General features: G+C 52.5%; 1 protein-coding gene across 17 annotated transcripts in view; it reads right to left on the bottom strand.

Moving 5' to 3' along the window:
- The window catches only part of COL5A3 (collagen type V alpha 3 chain), a 40,394-nt gene that overhangs the window by 3,596 nt on the left and 14,418 nt on the right, over nt 1-22,380 (bottom strand). For 13 of the 17 annotated variants that reach the window (XR_012331086.1, XR_012331087.1, XR_012331088.1 and 10 more), the window contains 41 exons: nt 21,586-21,639; nt 21,439-21,483; nt 21,239-21,292; nt 19,379-19,423; nt 19,218-19,271; nt 18,981-19,088; nt 18,501-18,554; nt 16,169-16,222; nt 15,190-15,234; nt 14,967-15,020; nt 14,799-14,843; nt 14,336-14,389; nt 14,189-14,242; nt 14,000-14,053; nt 13,762-13,869; nt 13,499-13,588; nt 13,212-13,265; nt 12,208-12,315; nt 11,991-12,098; nt 11,848-11,901; nt 11,129-11,182; nt 10,374-10,481; nt 10,244-10,297; nt 9,999-10,052; nt 9,802-9,888; nt 9,669-9,722; nt 9,031-9,138; nt 8,313-8,366; nt 8,076-8,129; nt 7,625-7,678; nt 7,414-7,467; nt 7,108-7,215; nt 6,884-6,937; nt 6,361-6,414; nt 6,067-6,174; nt 5,724-5,777; nt 5,608-5,643; nt 4,887-4,940; nt 4,093-4,300; nt 3,900-4,012; nt 2,082-2,150 (listed from right to left, as the gene is read on the bottom strand). Coding sequence is in view for 12 of the 17 variants with exons in the window: in XM_073803266.1 (XP_073659367.1) it covers nt 2,082-2,150; nt 3,900-4,012; nt 4,093-4,300; nt 4,887-4,940; nt 5,608-5,643; nt 5,724-5,777; nt 6,067-6,174; nt 6,361-6,414; nt 6,884-6,937; nt 7,108-7,215; nt 7,414-7,467; nt 7,625-7,678; nt 8,076-8,129; nt 8,313-8,366; nt 9,031-9,138; nt 9,669-9,722; nt 9,802-9,888; nt 9,999-10,052; nt 10,244-10,297; nt 10,374-10,481; nt 11,129-11,182; nt 11,848-11,901; nt 11,991-12,098; nt 12,208-12,315; nt 13,212-13,265; nt 13,499-13,588; nt 13,762-13,869; nt 14,000-14,053; nt 14,189-14,242; nt 14,336-14,389; nt 14,799-14,843; nt 14,967-15,020; nt 15,190-15,234; nt 16,169-16,222; nt 18,501-18,554; nt 18,981-19,088; nt 19,218-19,271; nt 19,379-19,423; nt 21,239-21,292; nt 21,439-21,483; nt 21,586-21,639 (2,889 nt within the window). In the remaining 5 variants the exon portion in view is untranslated. Of the gene's footprint in view, nt 1-2,081; nt 2,151-3,899; nt 4,013-4,092; nt 4,301-4,886; nt 4,941-5,607; nt 5,679-5,723; nt 5,778-6,066; nt 6,175-6,360; nt 6,415-6,883; nt 6,938-7,107; nt 7,216-7,413; nt 7,468-7,624; nt 7,679-8,075; nt 8,130-8,312; nt 8,367-9,030; nt 9,139-9,668; nt 9,723-9,801; nt 9,889-9,998; nt 10,053-10,243; nt 10,298-10,373; nt 10,482-11,128; nt 11,183-11,847; nt 11,902-11,990; nt 12,099-12,207; nt 12,316-13,211; nt 13,266-13,498; nt 13,589-13,761; nt 13,870-13,999; nt 14,054-14,188; nt 14,243-14,335; nt 14,390-14,798; nt 14,844-14,966; nt 15,021-15,189; nt 15,235-16,168; nt 16,223-18,500; nt 18,555-18,980; nt 19,089-19,217; nt 19,272-19,378; nt 19,424-21,238; nt 21,293-21,438; nt 21,484-21,585; nt 21,640-22,380 lie in introns of those variants that run through there. The other 4 variants (XM_033854390.2, XM_033854394.2, XM_033854395.2 and 1 more) reach the window with 2 other exon arrangements.

The raw sequence follows: 22,380 nt of genomic DNA, 5'->3' as shown, positions 1-22,380 counted from the left end.
AGCCTGCGCGTCCGGAGCCTGTGCTCCACAACGGGAGAGGCCGCAACAGTGAGAGGCCCGCGTACCGCAAAAAAAAAAAAAAAAAATTGAAGTATAGTTGATTTACGATGTTGTGTTATTTTCAGATTTACAGTGAAAAGTTTTAGTTATTTGTGTATGTGTGTGTATATATATATATATATACACATATACTCATATATATATTATTTTTCAGATTCTTTTCCATTATAGGTTATTACAAGATATTGAATATATAGTTCCCTGTGCTATACAGTAGGTCCTCATTGCTCATCTATTTTATGTATAGTGGTGTGTATCTGTTAATCTCAAACGCCTAATTTATCCCTCCCTCCCCTTTCCCCTTTGGTAACTGTAAGTTTTTTTCTATGTCTGTAAGTCTATTTCTGTTTTGTAAATAAGTTCACTTGTATCATTGTTTTAGATTCCACATGGAAGTGATATCATATATTTGTCTTTCTCTGTCTGACCTACTACACTTAGTATGCTAATCTCTAGGTCCATCCATTTAAATTTTAATTTTTTATTTAATTATTTAATTTAAAACTTGTAACGTTAATTTATAACTAATAACTGAGCTTCAATCCATTTATCAGAAAACTGAGGTTTGGAACAACTTGAGGATGTGAATATACTTTTTCAACTGCAGGTTTTATGCAATCTAAGTACTTCCAAGGGAAGTTAGTGTCCAAATTACGATGTGCTATAAATATAAAATATGCACCAGACTCTGAAGAACTCAGAGGGGGAAAGTTTAAAATGCCTCAATAATCTTTATATTGATATGACAATATTTTGGATATATTGGGTTACATAAAATATAGTATTAACTTGAGATAACTGGCTTGGTAACGCGTCCTGGCTTCCTTCTCTTCCCTGTACCCTTTCATGTTCCACAATTGATGTTTTCTGGAATCACGTCCCAGATAAGCCCCTTGCAATTGAGTCTTTGCCTCAGGGTCTCTTTCAGGGGAACCCAAACCAAGATACCCCCTGACATTATATTATAGCTTTGTTTCCTTGGTTATGGTCTGTCTGCTTCCTTGGTCCTATTCCCAGTAGAATATCAACTTCATGAAGTTAGGAACTTTTCTTTGCTGCTATGTTCCCAATGTTTAGCATACACATATATGTTACATAAACAAATCCCAAATGAACCCAAGATTCCACTCCATCCCGTAAACCTGACCTTCTTCCCATTTACATATCTCAGAACCTCACTAGACATCAGTCCCTCAAACCAGGAACCTGGGTGTCATCCCTATCTCTTCCCTCCCCTCCATCTCATCAATTACTCATCTCATCAATTACTCACCTGATAGGTCCTATTCACGTGCCATCTCATCAGTTACTAGGTCCTATTGACTTGTCATCCCATCAATTACTAGGTCGTACTGACTTCCCCTCTCAGAGGTTGTTCTAAGCCATGCCCTCCTCTCCATCCCCATAGCACCGCCTCCAGCCTGGTCCCTTCCTTGCTCTCTTGGACCAACACCTCAGTCTTCTGGGTCTCCCAGCCTCCAAGTTCCCCATCACCACCACCACCAGCTCAGAGGCATTTTTCTATCACAGAGATTTAATCTCGGTGCCTCCCTCACTTAAAAACATTCCATGGCTCCCTACTGCTCATAGATCTTTCTGAGGAAGTGGGCCTAGCTCACACCCCCCTCCCCAGCCTCTTCTCCTACCACATTCCCCCTCACACTCTCTAGAGCAGAGCAAGTCACCTTTTCTTTAAATTTACCAGGCCCTCTCTTGACTCTGAGCCTTCATATATCCTGTTCCATCTACCTGGAACACTATTCCTTGTCCTCCCAAACTTGCAACCCAACTTATTCCTTAGACCTCAGCTGAGCTGTGACTTCTACCAGGAAGCCTTCAGGTCCTTCCAGCACTGCCTCTGGATCGCCACCATGACCTGTGCTTTGCCCTGTCATACATCTGATGCTGTGATCATCAAGAGGCAAAGCGAGTCTATCCTTTTCATCTCACCTCCTCCAATTCCCATGCTGGTTCCCACCAATTTTTATACCATCCCCACCTTGGCCTCCAGGGCAACTCACCTTCTTCCCTCGACGGAATGTGCTATACCAGCTTCCCAGCTTTTCTCTGGACCAGGAGGCCAGTTTCACCTGGGGAGTGGAGGGGACGGTGTAGCAGGTGCCCCAGGGGGCCACCATGTCCTTTCTGCATTTACCTCCCCACAATGAAAGCTACTGACTGTAATTATCAGGGACTCTCAGTCTGTTCTCTGACTGTTGGACTGGACTTGGCTGGTACACAGGACAGACCCAAGAGGCTGGGTGTTCCCGCCTTCTGAGGCAGCCTCCACCAATGATCGATGAGAGCTGGTGGATAAATGCCCCGGCTCCCTCTCCCCGAGGTGAGGGACAGCTCCCAGGAGCCTACCCTACACTGTCTCCTGGAAGTCCCCAGTGGAACTGAGCCTTGGGTGTCCAACGGTGATGTTTTAACAGCACACCCCTTATTGGCTGCCTCCCCTGGCCCCTCTCACTTACCCCTCCTGGGATCACCTCCTAAATAAATGACTTGCCCTTGTCAAACCCTCATCTCAGGGTCTGTGTCTGGGGAACCCAAACCAAGAATGTTCCTCACTCCCTGCCCCAGCCTCTCTCTGGGCAGAAGGAAGATGAGCTGGTGAGAGATCAGGCCTCAGCTGTCAGCAACTGTTTACAGACCAAGCCCTGACCTCAAGCCCCCATAAATTGGGTGGGGGTGAGCTCGTCTAAATTTGCATCCACTAGGGTATCTGAGTTCCCACTAAACCAGGGCTCTGACCAGTAAAGAATAAGAATAAATAAGAAGGACATTATTGGGCACTTTTGCAGGCCCTGAGCTTCCAACGTGTTTTCCCTGCAGTAGAGGTATTAACACAGCGACGCACATAGTCAGTGTTCATTCAGTGTCCCCTGATATGTTCGTTGGCGCCTCAAAGGCACAACCACCCTATGAGGTAGATACTTTCTTGAACCCCACTTTACAGATGAGAAAACTGAGGTGACAGATCTGGATTCCAGTCTGAGCAGTCCAGGGTTCAGAAGCTCACTGCACACCCACTGCCCTCTATAGCCAAGCCTGGGGCTTGGTGTCAGAGGCTGTTAGGCTCAGGGCTCCCCGATGGAGAACCCCAGGATTTCTGGGGAACCAGGTGGAGGGCAGTGAGCCCATGGGGCCTATAAGACAGCAGGTTAGGAGGCACAATAGAGCATGGGTAAGGGCTGGGACAAGAGCCAGACTGTCGTGGGTAATCTTGTCCCTCTCTGTGCCTCAGTTTCCCTGTCTGGGGGATGATAACAGAATTTTATTTTTTTAATTGAAGTATAGTTGATTTACAATGTTGTGTTAGTTTCAGGTTACAGAAAAGTGATTCAGTTATACATACATACATATCTTTTTTTTCAGATTCTTTCTCCTTATAAGTTATTACAAAATATTGAGTATAGTTCCCTGTGCTACACAGTAGGTTCTTGTTGGTGACCTATTTTAGGGATGATAACAGGATGGCCACATTGGTGGTTGTTAATGCAGCCAAGCGCTTAGGGCTGGCATACATACCTGCTATTTCAAGGTTCTCCATCATTATTGATTTCTTTACTAGATTTTCTTATCTGTCTTTCCCCATAGAAAATGAGCTCCATAAAAGCAAAGCAGTTTTTTTTTTGGATTCTCTGCTGTAATCCCAGCATTTCAAGGAGTTGGCATACAGTAGGTGCTCAATAGATGTTAGTTGAAGGAAAAATAAAGTCCCAGTCAACGCCTGGTGTGTGTGTGTGTGGACAGGGTATGAATGAAATGGTTTCCAGAGTCTGGTCCCTCCTTCCACCACCACCACCTCCCACTTCACCCCCAGAGGTACTCACGGTCTCAAACTTCTTGTCTGGGTAAAGGCAGGTCTCTCCTCCCGCCGTGAAGTTGCAGAAAACCCTGAGCGCATCCCGCGCGCAGCCCTGATTGGGGTCAATCCAGTATTCCCCTGCCGCAGAGCCAGGTAGGGCGGATGAGCCGGGCGGACCCCGAGGCTCCCCGCCCACCGGGGGAGAGACGGAACCTCACCGTCGGGCAAATGCGGGTGGTTGCGGTGCAACTCGCTGCACACGAGGCCCGGGTTCTCAGCCGTGCCCGGAGGGCGTCGCAGCTGCTCCAGTTCGAAGCTCAGCGACGTGATCGAGGCCAGCACCTCCTCCAGGCCGCCCTCCGGGACTCCCGGGCTCGGGACCGAGCGCCGGCGCCGGCGCAGCCCGTGCAGCTGCGCAGATGGACCCTGGGCGGAGGTGGGGATGGAGGAGAGGAGGAGATCAGAGACGCAGGAGGAAGAGACAGGGAGAGAGAGGGGCAGAAATGAAAGACGTGGGGGGCAGAAAGACACAGGGGTGGGGGAGAGGAGAAAGGGGAGGGAGAGATAGAGACAGGGACAAGGGGAGATAGACAGTCAGAAACAGAGACACGGGAAGGAGAGAGACAGAAGGGCTCAGAGATGGGGAGAGGCCGAAGTGGAGAGAGGATAAAAAGAGACAGAACCATAAAGTCAGGCAAAGGAGAGAGAGAGAGACAAGGACAGAGAGAGACAGAGAGAGGGTGCGCCCGGAAGAGAGAAACAAAGATAAAATAGTGAAACAAGTGTTTGAGATAGAGACAGAGAAAGGCCAGGAGAGATGGACATAAGAGATACTGTCAGAGCCCCCATGGATGTCCCCCCCAACGCCCTACACACAGCCCAGATCCTCCTTCAGCTTTTGGGGCCACCTCCCACCCCACCTGCACCCCCTGAACACCTGGTGTTCCGCCCAGTTCTGGGCACTGAGGGACCCAAGGGGGACACACTCCAACATAGTCCCTGGGTAACTCACCTGGGGGCCGGGGGGACCTGGGGGTCCAGTGTCTCCGCGGGGACCTTGGGATCCCTGTAGAGAGAAGTCATTTGGGTGTGAACTCTGTCTATGGAGACCGCTGCCTGCCAACACACACACACACACACACACACACACACACACACACACACAGCACTGGGGGTAAGGACATGCAATTTTCAGCACCAAGCATAAACTGCACATTTTCTTTCTATATGTGAACACCTCTGAAGTCATCATCTGTGACAAGTCATACTTTACTTGGTAGAACTGTTTTCTTCCATAGCAGTTTATAAAACAATGGCTCATCTTACAATGGATGGCATCTTAGATTTGACAAAATACAATGGGAGGTAAGGTAGAGAGCTAGTGGGAAGCAGCCGCATGGCACAGGGATATTGGCTCCGTGCTTTGTGACAGCCTGGAGGGGTGGGATAGGGAGGGTGGGAGGGAGGGAGACGCAAGAGGGAAGACATATGGGAACATACGTATATGTATAACTGATTCACTTTGTTATAAAGCAGAAACTAACACACCATTGTAAAGCAATTATACCCCAATAAAGATGTTAAAAAAAAAATACAATGGCAGGTGTTGAAGAAATACTTGTTGAATGCCTGACTGACTGAATAAATAAATGAATGAATGCAAAGGCCTTGAGTGTTCTAGCGCAGTGAAGGGGGCTGGGATGTGGGAGCCCAAGGGAACAGTGAGTACTCACCAGGGACCCCTTTGAACCTTTCTGTCCTGGAGGACCCTGTGGGGTAGAGACAGGGAGAGCCGGAGTCCTGGCTGGCCCAACAAGGTGACCCCACCCCACAAATCCCTCATACTCACCACCACACCTCGGGGTCCAGGGTGGCCCAGAGAGCCGATGGGACCAGGGGAACCCTGGAGAAAGGACGTCAGAGTCATCATTGATAGGGTTCATCCCTATGGTCCAGACACATCCCCCAGACAGGCTTCCAGTTCCCTCCAAAGAAGACCCCAAACCCCAGATGCAGACTTCAAGCTTCAAGTCCCCAGAGAGAGCCCCCCATTTTCTCCAGACACAACCCCTATCATTCTAGACCCAGGCTTCCCAAATCCCCATACCCACAGTCTCCAAACAAGCCCCACTTCTGCCTTCCCACCACCCTCTGAACACAATCTTCCCACTCGAGGCAGGACACACACTCACAGGTTCTCCCTGGAGGCCAGGGGGGCCTTGCACTCCTGGCAAACCCTGATCCCCTTTCTCACCAGCCTCCCCAGGGGGGCCAACGAGACCAATTAATCCGATGTGGCCCTGGAGGATAAAAGAGGCACATGTTGGGGAAGAAGTGTGGGCGGGGGATTGGGAGATTGTTCTCCTAGAGCCTTGGAGTAGTAGAGGAGACTCCAATCTCCTAGCCCTCTGGCTACAGAGGGAGGTAAGGGTGGAGGAGAGCGGGGTTAAGTGGGGGAGGAGAATAATGGAAGGAGGTATCCTTACCTTTTCCCCCTTGAGGCCAGCATCTCCCTTCAGCCCTGGGAGGCCAGAGGGCCCCTGGAAGAAGAGTTAGGGTCAGCTGGTGAGTCTCAGACAGAAAGCCTCGAGGTCCATGTGAGTGATTGGGGGATGGTCAAATGGGAAATTACCCAGGTTTCAAATGGAATTACCAGGGAAGTGGTCATGGGGATGATGGTCAAGAAAGAGGAGGGATGATGAGAGATGAATGAAGGGGCTTGTTGGAGCACGGCCAACTTGGATGGTCCGTGGTCAATATCAATGTAGATGGTCAGTGTAGGCTATTAAGATAGGTGGTCTGTTTGGTCAATGTAGACCATCAAGATAGAGGGTCAGTGTGGACGGTCAGTGTAGACCATTGAGATGAGTGATCGGAAGAGATGCTTAGTATAGAGGGTCAGGGTTGACCATCAGATGGCTAGTCAATGAGTGGTCAGTCTGCAGCGTCAGCACCCATGCCCAGTGTGGTTCCCAGTGCTGGGACCTCGGGGACGAAGAAGTCGCTTACCAGGGGGCCAGGAGGGCCCAACTGTCCAGGAGGTCCCAGCAGGCCTGCTTCACCCTAGGGCAAAGCAGAACATGGGGGGCTGAACTCTGTCAGAACTCAGTGTGGATGTCCCGCTGCCCACCAGGGTCGGCTCCTTCTAACTATGGTGAGAAATTACAAGATGGGAGCACATAAGGAAGGCAGGATCCCCCCCGCCGCCCTGTCCCTGTTCCCACCCCACTCACCACAGGGCCGGGGATCCCTCGAAGACCCTCAGGCCCGACACGCCCAGGGGGCCCTCGAGTCCCCACTGGGCCTGTCCTCCCTGGGGGCCCGTCAGGACCTGGTTCCCCCTGAAAAGCACAGGGGCAAGGGAGGGGGCAGAGAGAGTCAGGGGGTGGCTGCCTCCCGACCCGCCAGCCAAGAACCAGCAGGGAGGGGTCGGAACTGGAGCACCCGTGGTGTCCCAGGCCTCTCCCCATTCTGATGGCCCAACTGTTGGCTGACAGGTCAGGACAAGGCCCCCCCACCCCTTGGCAGGGGGCACTCACCTTGGTACCTTTCTCCCCTTCTCTGCCTTCTCGACCCGTGCGACCAGAAGGACCCTTAGGGGAGAAAGTGTGAGTGGGGAGCTGTGAGGTGAGTGGGTGCTCTGGGGATGAGTGGGGGTTTTGTAGGGGGGAGCGGGGGGCTGTGAGAGTGAATGGAACAAAGTTGGAGCCAGGGCAGCCAGGAGGTGGTGGTGGGGTACTCATCACTCACCCTTTTGCCAGGGGGCCCAGAGGGACCGGGTTCCCCAGAAGCACCAGGTGGACCCTGGAGATTATAACCAGCAGGGTAGTTGAGGATGATGATTTCAGGATGCCTTTTTATTTTTTTTTAAACATCTTTATTGGAGTAGAATTGCTTTACAATGGTGTGTTAGTTTCTGCTTTATAACAGACAGAGTGAATCAGTTATACGTATACATACGTCCCCATCAGGATGCCTTTGATGTGAAGACAGCCTTCCCCACATGTCACCCGGCACCAGCCATCTCCCGCCTCTACCCTCAAGCTACTCACATTCACGGCGAGGACCCAGAGAGGCAAAGCAGGTGCATCTACAAGGGCCCTGGGTACCTCATTAACCCACTCTCCTGACCCCCCAGTTCACCCACCCACCAGCCCCAACCCCCCTCTTCACGCACCACATCCTCTGTTCCCCTACTCACCAGTCCCCCCACATCTCCAGGGTCTCCCTTCTCCCCTGGGGGGCCGTCTTGACCCTGTGGTGGAAGGAACAAAGTCGGAAGGGGTCATGGGGGTACATGAGAATTTAGGAGTGAGGTTTGGAGGAATGTGAAGGTTATTTCCTCCATCGACCTTGCCCAGGTCTGTGGGGGTGTTGTGGAGATGGGAACAGAATAGGGAATATGCTAGGCTTTCGAGTAAGGAGGGGTCACACTCACCGAAACCCCAGGGTCTCCGGGGGGGCCTAGGTCTCCTGGGAGCCCTGTGAGGCCCTGGAACACAGAATGATGGATAATTATATCTCTGAATGATGGAGCGTTCATTCATTCATTCATTTAACTGTGCCCAGGCACAGCTCTGGTTGCTGGGATACACTGGTGAACAAAACACAGAATCCCAGCCCTGGCAGAAGGAACATTCTCGTGTTTAATGTGAGCTAAGTATGTTGCATGCATCATCTCACTGCATCCTCTAGGCTTGGGACTCACAGACAGAACTGACCTCAGAGAAAGGACTCAGCGAGTGGTGGGGTGGTAAGATTCAAGTCAAGGTCCCTCAGACCCCGAAGCTCCTTGCTGTCCTCCATCCCAACCCCGAGCCCCATCACCATGGTGGGAGGGGCTCCACCTCTGCCCTGATGGCAAATCCTTCATCAGCCAACTCTGACCCAGCATGAGTCTCAACCTTGACCTTCCCAGCATTGTTAGAACAACTCAGTGTGGAATCAAGTTTCCCCTACTGCAATGACATATAACCACTCCATTTTTATATTGATTCATTCAATCATTCATTTACTGAGCCATGTTCCGGGTTGCTTGTGGAATCAGCATACTGGAGGATGGGAGCCCCCCCCCCCGGCTGGAAGTTGGGGAGCAGGTTCAAAGTGACACATGTGCTCCTCCCCGAGTCTCTCCCTCCATGTCCCCCAGGACTCACCACGTTCCCTTTTGCTCCATCCTCTCCGGGGGGGCCTTTCTTGCCCGGGGGTCCAGCTGCCCCAGATGGGCCTGCATCCCCCTTTTCACCAATTTCTCCCTTGGGCCCCTTTTCAGAAACAGAGTTCAGAGGTGCCTGGCCTCTCCAGGGGTCAAGGGTTAGCATACCTGGACTCGGGAATCTGGGTGGCCTGGGGCTTTCCTGGGGTTAGGGGTCAGAGTAGCCTAGACTGCCCAAGGGTCAGAGGTCAGAGGAATCTAGGATTTATAGGAGTCAGGGGTCAGGATGGTCCAGTTGCCCAGAGGTCATGGGCAAATTTGGGCTAGCCCATGTGCCACCCTGGAGTGAATCAGAAAAGGGATCCCCTCTGGGCAACTCATCCCCAAGCCAGGGCTTGTGGTTTAGATCTGAGCCCCACCTGCCTCCTCAGCCCTACACCCTTGTGCAGTGTACAACCTAGAGAACTTGTGTAGCAACCCTGATACCTTTCAGGGCTCTGTCGTCAAGATAACAGGGGATGCCTGTAGGTCCTGGGTCAGTGGGTGACCTAGGGCTGCAGAGGTCATGGTGACCCTAGATGCCCAGGGGTCAGGGATTCCCTGAGATGGGTGCAGGGACACTGGACAAAGGTCACTCACAGGGATGCCTGGGATTCCTGGGGGTCCCCGGTCTCCAGGCTCCCCTGGCTCACCCTGCAGGAGGCAAAGTGAAGGTGAGGAGAGTTCCCATCCTGGCAGCCACCCCCAGGCAGGACTGGTTGTGCCTCCTCACCCCAGGCAGACTTTGGTTCTCTCTCTCTCTCACCTTCTCGCCCACTGCTCCAGGCTGACCAACTCCCCCAGGCAGCCCTGGAGGACCCTGGAGAGACAGCAAGGGGTACAGCTGGGACTGTGCAGTCCCAACAGCCCCTTCTTGGGAAAGCTATGTCCTCACCTCTGAGGCATCCTGCCCTCCCCCAGAGTCCTCACCTCTGATCCGCTGGGGCCCGGGGGACCCCGAGGGCCTGGAGCTCCATGGGGACCCTGTGGGACAGTCAGAAGAGCATCCGGTGACCCCATGGTCCTTCAAAGCTCCACTAATCACAAACACCACCCTTGATGCTGGTGACCCACATGACCCTTAAAATGACAGTGTGACCTGTGACTCCCCCAAACTGGTTTAATGGCCACCCCCTACCTACCACCACAACCCCATTTTCCCCCATTGTCCATACCATGGACCCTACGTCTCCAACTTCCCCCTTTTCTCCAGGAGGGCCTGGCATCCCCTGTGGAACAAAGAAGAAAACTTGGGGCACAAAGTGGGAAGGACCGGAGGCTGTATCCGCAAACTCAGACACCTACCTGCAGGCCAGGGGGGCCAATCACCCCCATGAAGCCTCTCACTCCATCATCTCCTTTCTGCCCAAAGAGGCCTGGAGGTCCCCGGCGTCCCTGAGCCCCATCTGCCCCCTGGGGGGAGGACAGGGCAAGGCACAGTTAGGGTCTGTGTCAGGGGTCGGAGAAAGGCTCAAGGTCAAAGTCAGGATTGAGGCTCAGGGTTGGGATTCAGTTTGGAGAGGGTCAGGACTGGGTTTGAAGCTGGGGATGCAGGTTAAGCATCAGAGATGAGCAATGAAGTCAAGGGTTGAGTCAAAGTTTTTCTAAAAACTTTTCATTCGGTGGTGAGTCAGGGTCAAGTTGAGGTCAGTTAAGGTGATGAGGGGAAGGTCCAGATGGGGTTGAGATGTAGGGTAGGGTTTGAGGTTAGGGCCAAGGTACAATCAGAGTTTGAGCCCAGGTTTGGGGTCTGCATTGGAGGGTGGGTCAGGACTGGGGTTAAGGGTAAGACTGGGTCAGGTTCGGCTACTGTTGGATGTGAAGGTCAGGTCTGAGATGGGATTGAGGTTAAGGTCACAAGCAGTGTTGAGATTAGGGCTGTGATGGGGTTCAGGGGTTGAGGTCAGGATTGAGTCAGATTCTGGGGTGAGTTCATATTGAGTGTTGGCATGGAGGGGTAGGTCAGTGTCAGGGCTGAGTTTGGGCCTGAGTCACCATGGAGAACACTGTCCCTTCCCACTGGGGATCCAAGGGATGGCCACAAAATGGGGATCACTCACCGGGGAGCCTGGGTGTCCCACAAGACCCCGTATCCCTGTTGGTCCAGGTGGGCCCTGGAGGAGGGAACAGAGTCAAAAACCCCTCAGGAGCTTCCCTGGTGGCGCAGTGGTTGAGAGTCCGCCTGCCGATGCAGGGGACACGGGTTCATGCCCCGGTCCGGGAGGATCCCACGTGCCGCGGAGCGGCTGGGTCCGTGAGCCGTAGCCGCTGGGCCTGCGCGTCTGGAGTCTGTGCTCCGCAACGGGAGAGGCCGCAACAGTGAGAGGCCCACGTACCGCAAAAAAACCCCCAAAACCCCTCAGGTTCAAGATTGGGGGGCTGGAAACACTAGAGATGTCAATCACTGCACCCCTGTCCACTCCCCCCACAGAGAAGCTGCATTTCCCTCCCCCAACTCTGCCTTCCTAGCTACCAACTCATGGGACCAGACAGAGCATGTGTCCTAAGTTTGGCCCATCAGAACGTTTGCCCCAAAGTCCCACCAGGACCCAGGGACTGAGCTGGCTCCCTGACGCTGGGCGCTGCGGCTGAACTTCCGGAGGGAAGCTGGGGGTGCAGTTAGCCCCTTTATTCCAGGTAGCCTGAGTGGCTTCTGTTACTTGCAGGTGTCAAGATGGGTCTCATGAAGGCAGGAAGCTCCGTGGCCTCCCCCTGGCCATCCTCCACATCCCTCTCCCCTCCCCGAAGACCACCCCCCTCACTGGGGCCCCCCACTCACCGCATCCCCCTTATCGCCTTTGCTGCCTTTGTGACCTGGGTCTCCCACTTCTCCCTGCAGAGGAAACAGGATGAGGGAGGCTCATGCCTCCCTCTACCCCCATCCCCCCCCCAGCCCCTCCCCTTCCATGAACTCTCTCTCACCTTGTCCCCTTCCTCGCCAGAAGGCCCCACAGCTCCAGGGGATCCAGGAAGCCCCAGGGGCCCTGGGATCCCGTCTTTGCCAGTGGGACCAGGGGGGCCGCGTTCACCCTGATGGGCGGAGTGGAAAGGGGTATGTTGGGCCAGGGCAGAAATGAGCTCTTGATATGTAGAGGGCTGGGTCTGGGGGATGCCTGGGGGATGGGGGGCAGACACTTACCGGGTACCCCTTCTCGCCTGCAGGGCCAACAGGACCTTGGCCTCCACTTTGGCCAGGAAGTCCAATGCCCCCTGCTGGGCCTACAGGACCACGCTCCCCAGGGGAGCCCTGAAAACAGCGGTGAAGGGTCAGGGATAATAGCAGCAGTGGTAATTCTCATTTATTGGAGGGTTTTCAAGCAGTCAGGCCCTGAGTTAGGTGGTTACCAGCACATCCAATCTATTCCCCCAGACAGCAGCCAGAGGGCGCTGTGAACACCTGAGTCAGCGCACGTGCCTCCCCTCTCTCCCTGCCCACATCCCTCTGGGGCTCCCACCCCACTTGTTGAAAAAAAGGTTTTCCTGGCAGCCCACAAGGTCCTGCACGACTATGCTCTCATCTCCTCCCACTCACCCTAGGCTCACTCCCCTCCAGCCACACGGCCCTGCTCACTGCTTCCTCCAGCCTCAGGACTTTGCACATGCCGTTCCCTCCGCCTGGCACACTCTTCCGCCCAGACACCCACATGGCTCCTCCCTCACCGCCTTCAGGTCTCAGCTCAAATGTCACCTTCTCAGGAGGCCTTCCCTGGCCTGCCTGTTTCAACGGCTCTCCCCTTCTCCCCTCTACTCTGCGCTATTTTGCCTTGTGGCATTCATCGCAGCTGATCCCTATCTCCCTGGCTAGATCGTAGTAAACTCCAGGAGAAAGAAGGATTTTGTTTGTTTGTTTGTTTTTGAAAGAAGGTTTTTAAACGCTGATGTCTGCTACGCAGGTAAGTATGTGCCCAACGGATCATCTCACTGAGATTTACGATCATCTAGGAGATGGGACTATTTTACAGACAAGGAAACGGAGGCTCGCACAGTGACACGACTGCCCAGCCAGTGAGCGGCAGAGTTGGCCGTGACCCCGACCTGTTTGGCTCCCCAAATAACAGACTTGATGAGGACAATACCCAGCTTCCCAGAAACCCTGAGACCCCTGCACCCTGCCTGCCACACAGCAGACGGGTTTACACTTACGTTAGCCCCGACGGGGCCGGGGGGGCCCTTGTCACCCTTCAAACCAGTAGGTCCCTGAGGAGGAGATGATTCACAGTCGAGAGACTCCCAGCGGTGCCCCTGAGTCCTGTCTTCACTCTGGGGGGCTCAGAGTTCCCACCCGCTTCCCGGCCACTGAGGTTCAGGGATCTGTCCCTCCTGCAGCCATTACTTTACTATCACATTTGCCCCTCCCCTGGGCCCCCCTTTCCTCCTCTGCTTCACAGCCCAGCCAGGCACATTCAGGAGGGGTTCCAAATGATACTCACTGGGTCCCCGGGGGCTCCTTGGGGACCAGGGAAGCCCCTGTGTCCAGGTGGCCCTTCCTTCCCAAAGGGTCCCAGTGGTCCCAGGTCCCCCTGGAGGAGTGCAGAAGAGGGAGGTCAGACTCCAGAGAAGAGGGCGTCTCCCCTCAATCTGTGAGTCTGGGCCCCCTGCCCCATGGTGTTGATTCTGAGCCTGGAGGTGCCGTGGGGATGTTGAGGGACCTTTGGGGTCACTTGATGAGATCTCCCGTGGGGCAGGGTCTCACCTTGGCCCCCTCTCTGCCTTCCAGGCCCGGAAGACCTTGTTCACCAGGAGATCCAGGGGGGCCTGGGGGCCCCCTCTCACCCAGAGGCCCTGCTTCTCCCGTCTTTCCCTGGAGAGGAAGAAGGCTCATCTTGAATGGAGGTGGCCTGGGGTGGGGGTCTGCCTGAGATCACCTCCCCCTCCCCCAAATATCCCCGAACTGGTACAAAACTAGGGAGACCTGTGGGGTCCACTCTGACCTGAGGACCCACGACACCAGCTGGTCCAGGTGGGCCTGTCTGACCTTGGAAGCCCTGAGGAGAAACATTAAAAGGAGGTGTCATAAAAAAAAACAAAAAACAAAAACAAAAACAAAATGGAGGTGTCATGGAGGGGAAGAAATGGAGAGCCTAATGGGGTCATGGGTCAGAGGTCAAAGGGTTTCTCACCAATTCTCCTCTAGGTCCAGGGTGCCCACGTTGCCCGTCTTTCCCTTGGGGGCCCTGAGGGACAAGGTGGGAGAGAGTTGAGGCACAAACAAGGAGTCCCCCCACTGCCTGGCTCCCCCTTCCCCCCAGCAGGGTGAGCTCACTTACAGGGGGACCCTTTGGTCCAGAGAACCCAGGAGGGCCTTGCAGACCTGGGAGGCCCTGAAATGGAAGCAGAAATCATTCACTCATCCCTCCCGCCTGCCCCTGAGTCCCACATAATGACAACAGCATGTTGGGTGCTTCCTGCAGGCCAGGCATGGGGTCAAGCATTCTATGCACAGGAAGTCATTTCATTCACCACTGCAGCCCTTTGGGATGGGGACTGTGGTTATTCCCATTTGATAGAGTTGGAAACTGAGGCACAGAGAGGTTAAGTGACTCACCCAAGGTCACACCGCAGGTGAATGGCAGAGCTAAGACTTGAACTCACAGCTCTCTGACTTCAGAGGCTGTGCTTTTTCTGCATTATAATGTCTCCCCACCTTCTGGGCTTGTCTCCTACCCAGAATCACACACACACACACACACACACACACACACACACTCACTCACTCACTCACTCACTCACCTTTTCTCCAGGGAACCCAGGGGCTCCGTCCTGGCCCACATCACCCTAGGATGGAATGAATGAGACTCAGGCTGCAGAACGAACTCAACGAGGAGGTATTGGGTGGGACTTGGTGAGCCCGGGGCAGAGGGCCTGCTTGGGGGGCCTGACCACCCACCCACCCCATACCTTGGGGCCTGGTTGCCCTGTGGCACCTGGTTGCCCCCTCTCTCCACGGGAGCCCTGAATAGAAAAGAAGCAAACATTGGAAGTGAGAGGGTGGGGGAGCCTAGGAGATGAGGATGAGTCCTCTGGGTCCCCCCACCATGACTACCTGAAGTAACCCAAACCCTCTTCCCGCCCACTTCTCCTCTCGTAGCCCCTCCTTCCAGCCCTGCCCCCATTTTCTTACTGGTGGTCCCCGCTCTCCTTCCAGGCCTGGCTGCCCAGCCTTCCCCTGGAATGTAAATTAGATGAGGGGGAAGCAGAAGAGGGTGATGGTGCAAATACATGACACAAACACACAAATGCACCCAGTCAGAGACATGGAAAGATGCTTGCCCCACATTCATTTGCAAGCCTTTCACTCACACGCACGCATCAGTACAGCTTACACCTGCAACTACGCAAAGATCACAGGCACCCAATTATATTATGATTGCACCTACAGGTCCACACATACAAGCACATCTGCTCACACAGACACCTATTTATCACAGCTGCATGGTATGCACACATGACTGCATGCCAACGCAGCACGCAAGGGGGGACCGCAGCTTCGAGATGACACTCGGAGCCTGTCATGTAATATGTCCCTTGCACACGTGTCTATCCAGTGTAAACACGTATGTGCATGGATTCATGTGAGGACACGGTCCTGATAAACACAGCAGTATACAAACCCTTGTGTGCATATACACAATGTCCATTTACATAGCTACAGTGCACCCATAGCGAAACAACGCATGCATGTATACACAATCCCCCAGGTGTGCAGAAACACACACATATGTGTATTTCCCTATTCTTTCACACACTTCGACATACCCCCTCACACATGTATGCCCATAGTCACACAACGTACGTGCAGCTGGTGCCCTCGTTCACCCAGTCACAGGCCCCTAGGCTGCAGCACCCAGACCCCATCTAATCTGTACTGAAAGGCACACGGGAGGCACATGCGTACACAGACACGCAGGCACGTTTGCTGTAATGCCAGGTGGGATCACCTACGTGTGCCCTGCATTGCACATGGCAATATGTGTGCACACAAGTGCTTCCAGGCATAGACACAGCCACCTAGGGCCCCACGTGCTATCACGCACAGCCATACGCTCTGTTCCTCTCATGCAAGCCCTTCCCTCCCCCCTGACCCCTGGATTGCGACTCACCCGCTTCCCTTTTTCTCCTAATGGTGCCAGGGGCCCGGGAAAGCCAATAGATCCCTGAGTAAAGAGGATGAGAGAGAAGACATGGGTGTGAGGAGTGGGTGACGTTAGCCCCTCACCGCATTCAGCCACCCCATCTTTTCAGGCATTTCCAGGCCAGTGATTCCAGAAAGTCTTTGGCCCCTCCAGCCCCAGTGAGCAGCCCCTCCCTTGCTCACTCCATTCCAGCCACACTGGCCTCTTTAATGCTACTCAGATACCAGTACATTCCTGCCTCAGGGCCATTGCACTGGCTGCCTTTGCCTAAAATGCTCTTCTCTCAGATCCCCACAAAGCCAGCTACTCCTCATCATTTAAATCTCATTCAGACATCACCTCCTTAGAGAAGCTTTCCGCCATCATCCTGACCACCACATCCTCAAGTCATGCTCTGTTTATCACGTCCTATTTTGTTTCCCCTATAATATTTGTATTGAAATGACCCTGCTCATCTGTTTACTTATTCGAAGACTAGGACATAATGCTCTGGTCTTATTCCCTACTGCCTGGCACATGGTGGTGTCTTACTCAATACTTGTTAATTGACTGCCTCCAGTACTTGCTTTCCTGCCCATCGTCCCTTGACCTGGGGGAAAACATCATATGCTCTGATATCCCCTCTCACCCCTCACTGTGTTTTGAATCCTAGATCCATCACTAAATTAGCTGTGTGGCCCTGGACAAATGGATTGAGCCCTCTGAGCATCAGTCTCCTTTGTAGCCTGGGGATACCAACAATACCTCCTTCACAAGGTTTTCGTTAGGATTAAATGGGATATATATAGAAAGTGGGTTTTTTTTTTTTAAAGGTACTTGGCACATAGTATGTGCTCGAGAAATATTCACTGTCTTTGTTATTCATGCTGATTATTAGTAAGTGCTATGGACTGAATGTTTGTGTCCTCCCAAAATTCATATGCTGAAGCCTCAGTCCCTAGTGTGATAATATTTGGAGGTTGGGCCTTTGGGAAGTAAGTAGGTCATGAGGGTGGGGCCCTCGTGAATGGGATTAGTGTCTTTATAAGAAGAAGAGGAGACTAGATCTCTCTCTCTCTCTCTCTCTTTCTCTCTCTCTCTCTCGCTCTCTCTCTCTCTCTCTCCTTCTCCCTCTCCCCTATGTGAGGACAAAGACAGAAAATGTTCATCTACAAACCAGGAGAAAAGCCCTCACCAGAATCCAACCATGCTGGCACTCTGATCTCAGACTTCTGGCCTCCAGAACAAATTTCTGTGTTTAAATCACCCAGTCTAAGGTATTTTTACTCTAGCAACCCAAGCTGAATAAGACACTGACCTCAACCAGGCCGACATATCAGGCCTCCTGTAAAGTATTCATTGCTTGTTGCCCAAGACACACTGATCAGTCCTGGCTACGAGACTTTGTTCTAACTCCCATGAATTTCTGTTCCAACAGGCTGAGTTCTGCTCTTCGTTTTGATACCTTGAGTTAATCCCAAACCTATTTATATCAGTTGCCCTTGCTATTGGGGTCATGTGACTTAATGAAACCTTACAAAAACTGATGAAATGTAGAAAGGGAAAAGAAAGAGATCTGTAAAATCTAGGTTAAATGGAAAAGACTCAATGTAAAGGGAAGTCACTAAAAAAAAAACACTGTCCAATTAGGCACGGGCAAGATAACTGCTAGATCGAGATACCAAAAGTGTGGAACTCAAGAAGGATTCTGCACTCAGATTTCTTCCCAAGTGTCTTTGCGTTTCCGCTCCACTTTATGTAATAAAAACTATAAATCATCAGTGATGTAATATGGGTGTGGTTTAGGCAGAAAGACATGTCTTACCAATAGCCTCATTCATCAAAACATTGGCAGCCAAATGTACAGTTTTACATAAGTACATTCTAAGTTATAATTAATTCAAGATATGTAAAATATGTATTTTTTATGATTCTCCTCCTTACTGACTTGTTTGAACCAACCTCAATCATACCAAATAAGAAGGATCCTACAGTTTTATTATCACCAAAATCATCAATTTTATCATCATCAAATTGATGAGGTAGATACTACTGGTATCTCCCTTTCGTAACTGAGAAAATGGGTTCAATAGACTTGTTCAAGATCATTTAGCAGGTAAGGTGTGACTTACTCAAGGTCACTTAGCAGATAAGGCTGGGTGTTTGAGCCTAAGTTTGTCTGATGCCAAAGCCCACATCTTACACTTTCAATGCCCCATGGGGTGGACAGCTCACACCCTCAGACCACAGCCCGGACCCCCAGACGTTAATCAGTCTCTGAACCCTGCCCTTGCCCACCACCCTCCTGGTAGCTTCTGACCTTAGGGCCTGGACGTCCTGGGTAACCTGGGAGACCTGGCACCCCAAGCTTGCCCTGCAGAGAGATTATGGGACAAAGGTCAGAGACTGCAACTTGGAGGTAAGTGGGGGAGGGGCAGGAAGGCTGGGGCATGGTTGCAGGGGTAGGGGTGGGGGATTCAGGGAAACATGGGTTCAAGTCCTGGCCCCTGCCTGCTAGGGGTATGTCCTTGGGCAACTCATTCAACCATTCCAAATCTCAGTTTCCTTGTCTGTAAAATGGGGGTAAAAAAGTCTGTTGCCTGTGGTGGTTATGGGGATAAAAATAAGATAAAGTGCATGGAATTGCTCTGTAATGCTGAGCTGGGGAATTGAAGGAGCTGAGAGCCTCCTGAAGTTGGAGATAAAAGAGCAGAGGGCAGAAGGCAAAGGGCCAGGGAACACCTTGCCTGCAGGCTAGAAGCTGGGGTATAGACTGGAGGGGGTGACCAGGTCCACTCACCTTCTCCCCAGCTGAGCCTGGGGGCCCCTCCTCACCAGCAAGCCCCACCTGCCCCTTCAGCCCTTCAGGACCATCCTCTCCCCGAGGACCTGGGGGTCCGGGTTGCCCCTGGAATAGAAAAGGAGAAGCCCTGACATCAGTCCCTTTGTCATTCCTGTCTTTGCCCCAGTTCACCCCCTCCCTCTCTTTCCCAAGTCCCCCAGATCCACCAGACCCCTCCTCTGGAGGTCATCTTACCCAATCGCCTTTAAGCCCTACATCACCCTTGAAGCCTGGGAAGCCATCCTCTCCCTGGGTGGAAGACAGTACAGAGATCAGATGTCAGGGCTTCAGGGAAGGGACACAGCCAGAGCCCCATTATTAGGGTTCCCCCCTCAAGGAATCCCCTCCCTTCTCACCTTCTCTCCTTTCTCCCCCTGGAGGCCCCGGTTGCCAGAGGTACCCTGAAAAATATAAAAGCTCTCAGGTCCCCCACTCCCCCCACTTAAGAAGGGCCCCAGACTCGGGCCCCGGACTCAGTCCCTTGCCCTGAAACAGCCAGGAGAGTCCCAAGCGGATGTCAGACTGGAGGAAGGGGGGTGAGGGTCAGCCCCAGAGGAAATTATCTTTCCCCAAAGTCTGCTAGTATGGTGTGCAAGAGGCTGCCTCTCCCCCCACCCCTTCCCACTGGCAGCCTCCCAAGGTCATCTGTGTGGGGGAGTGCAGGGAAGGCCAAATTTCCAAGTAATTGATTCCCATCTCCCGGGGACACTGTGTCCACGGTTCCTTCTGGCAGGAGAAAGAGGATGAACATTCCAGGCCCCGGCTGCATTCTAAAGGCAAAGGAATGTTTCCCATTGTGCTGGCTACAATGCAACTCTGTGCCTGGCAACAAGGGGAGTCTGTGCTTGGCTACAGCAAGACTGCTCAGCGCAAGCCCAGATGCTGCTCTAGCCAAATTCTGGACTTGGGCCACAAGAAAAGCTGCACTTGGCTACAGTGTAACTGAGCTCAGCCACTAAAATGAAATTGTACTTGGATACAATACAACTGTGTTTTCCAATAGCATGACTGTTTCCAGCCACAGGGAGACACGATATTAACCGAACTCAGTGACTACAACAAAATTATACTTGGATACAATATAACTATGTGGTTTTGTTTTTGTTTTTTTGCGGTACGCGGGCCTCTCACTGTTGTGGCCTCTCCCATTGCGGAGCACAGGCTCCGGACGCGCAGGCTCAGGGGCCATGGCTCACGGGCCCAGCCACTCCGCGGCATGTGGGATCCTCCCGGACCGGGGCACGAACCCGTGTCCCCTGCATCGGCAGGCGGACTCTCAACCACTGCGGCACCAGGGAAGCCCTAACCGTGCGTTTTGACAATAGCATGACTGTCTCTAGCCACAGGGCAATTCATTGGCCACAGTGTAACTGAGCTTGGCTACAATTGTTCTCTGGCCACGGCTACCATGTAACTAGACTCAGCAACAACATAGCCTTCAACTATATATAGAAAACCATGCCTGGCTACAATGGAACTCTGAGTTTGGACACAGGATTTTGTGGCCAGTTACAATAGAACCACCTCCTTGGTTATAGTGTAACTAAGCTTGTCTATAATGCAAAAATAGGAGGAGCCAGCTCTTGGCTACCATCAAACTCTGTTTTTAGACTACAGGTAATGGATACCTGTACTTGGCTACAATGTAACTGGACTTAGCTACCATATAGATGTGAATTCCAATGTCCCTGCGCTGGGTCAACAGTGAATCTCTATTCAGTTCAGCTCTCAGCTCGTCTTAGCATTTCTGGGCTTGCACATGGTATGGCTCTGGGCTTGAGCTTTCAAAAACCCTCTGCTTGATTACAGTGTGCTGACCTGGACCTGGACGTGATGTGTGTGCTTCCAGTGAAATGGGTTCAGCCTCTAATGGGTTTAACTGTTCTCAACTACGAGGTGACAACCATGCTGTACTGTTACCCTTTGGCTTTTCAGCTCCAAAGTAGCTATATATTGTCACTTCTACCACACCTTGCCTGGCAGACTGATTCCTCTCATCACACACACAGAAGTTTCTGATAGAGCTGGCTTCCAGAGGTCCATGCTGATGGATCAACCCTATCTGCAGGGAATTCCCTGGCAGTCCAGTGGTCAGGGCTCCGCACTTTCACTGCCGAGGGCCTGGGTTTGATGCCTGGTCGGGGAACTAAGGTCCCACAAGTCGTGCAGCACGGCCAAAAAAAAACCTCTATCTGCAGGTCCCAAGTATCACTTACCTTCACACCCCGAGGTCCAGGATAGCCCGGAGGGCCTGCCGACCCTGCTGGACCCTGAGATGGACATAAGATGAGTGCCATCCTGTTCTCCCCCCTCCATGTTCCCAGTGCCCTCATCTCTCTTCTCATTAATAGCCCCTGACTCCTGGCCCTGCCTGCCAACCCTCATCCCCAAATCAGCCCGTCTCCAGGTCACTTACCTGGGCCCCTTTCTCTCCTGTTGGGCCCTCATGACCTGGGTGACCCTAGGAGATAAACATTCTAAGTTGTCCGAGACCTGATATGCCATCCAAATTCCCAAGCCTCCCCACTTCTCCTTCCTCCTTCTCCCAGAATCTAGTTCTCACCACAGGGCCATCAGATCCTGGGAGGCCTGGAATTCCTGGGTTCCCAGGGGGACCCTGAAAGAAGATGAACAGTAGGGGGAGACAGAGGGTCTCAGAGCCTGGCCATTCCACCAGGAACGCCCCTACTCAGACATACAGCTACCTCAAGGTTAGAGAAAAAACAGATCCTACTGGCCAGGAAACCTATCCTCAGCTCTTCCAAACTTGCTGTGTGACCTTGGACAAGCTCTCTCCCCTCTCTGTGCCTCAGAAATCCTCTGCTTCTGGGAGGGCTGAGACAAGGGATGTAAAAACAGTGTGAGAGACATGCTGGGGTGGGGGGCTCCCCAGCCACATCTCTTCCTTTAGAAGCACCTCCAACCCACAGCTCCATCTGAAGAGGTGTGGGTGTGGGCCTAGGCAGGCCTGAGGTGACCCCCTATGTCCTGCAAACCATTGACAAGTCCAGAGGCGGGCACTTGGCCCAGATAAGCCAATCAGATTCTCTCCTGAAATTTTGAGGTAAGGGATATCTTGCTAATAGAAACTATGACCAGATGGATTTGGATAAAGAAACTGTAAGGTCATAAGGAACTGGGGACTGAAATAGTGACAGAGCAGCACAAGGGTGTGTAGAAACAGAAGCTGGGGTAAGAACAGACTAAGATGGAAATAGAAAGAAGCCTGTTTTTCATGGGAGATGGAAACAGATGTGCAGAGGAAGAAAGATGACACCACAAGACCCGAGACAAATGGATTTCCTGGCCCGTGAGCCTTGGTAATATTTTCTATGATTGGCTCCTGAGGGTTCTCCTC

This window comes from Tursiops truncatus, chromosome 3 (assembly GCF_011762595.2).
Source record: "Tursiops truncatus isolate mTurTru1 chromosome 3, mTurTru1.mat.Y, whole genome shotgun sequence".
Taxonomy (NCBI): Eukaryota; Metazoa; Chordata; class Mammalia; order Artiodactyla; family Delphinidae; genus Tursiops; species Tursiops truncatus.
This window is presented reverse-complemented; position numbering and strand designations above follow the sequence as displayed.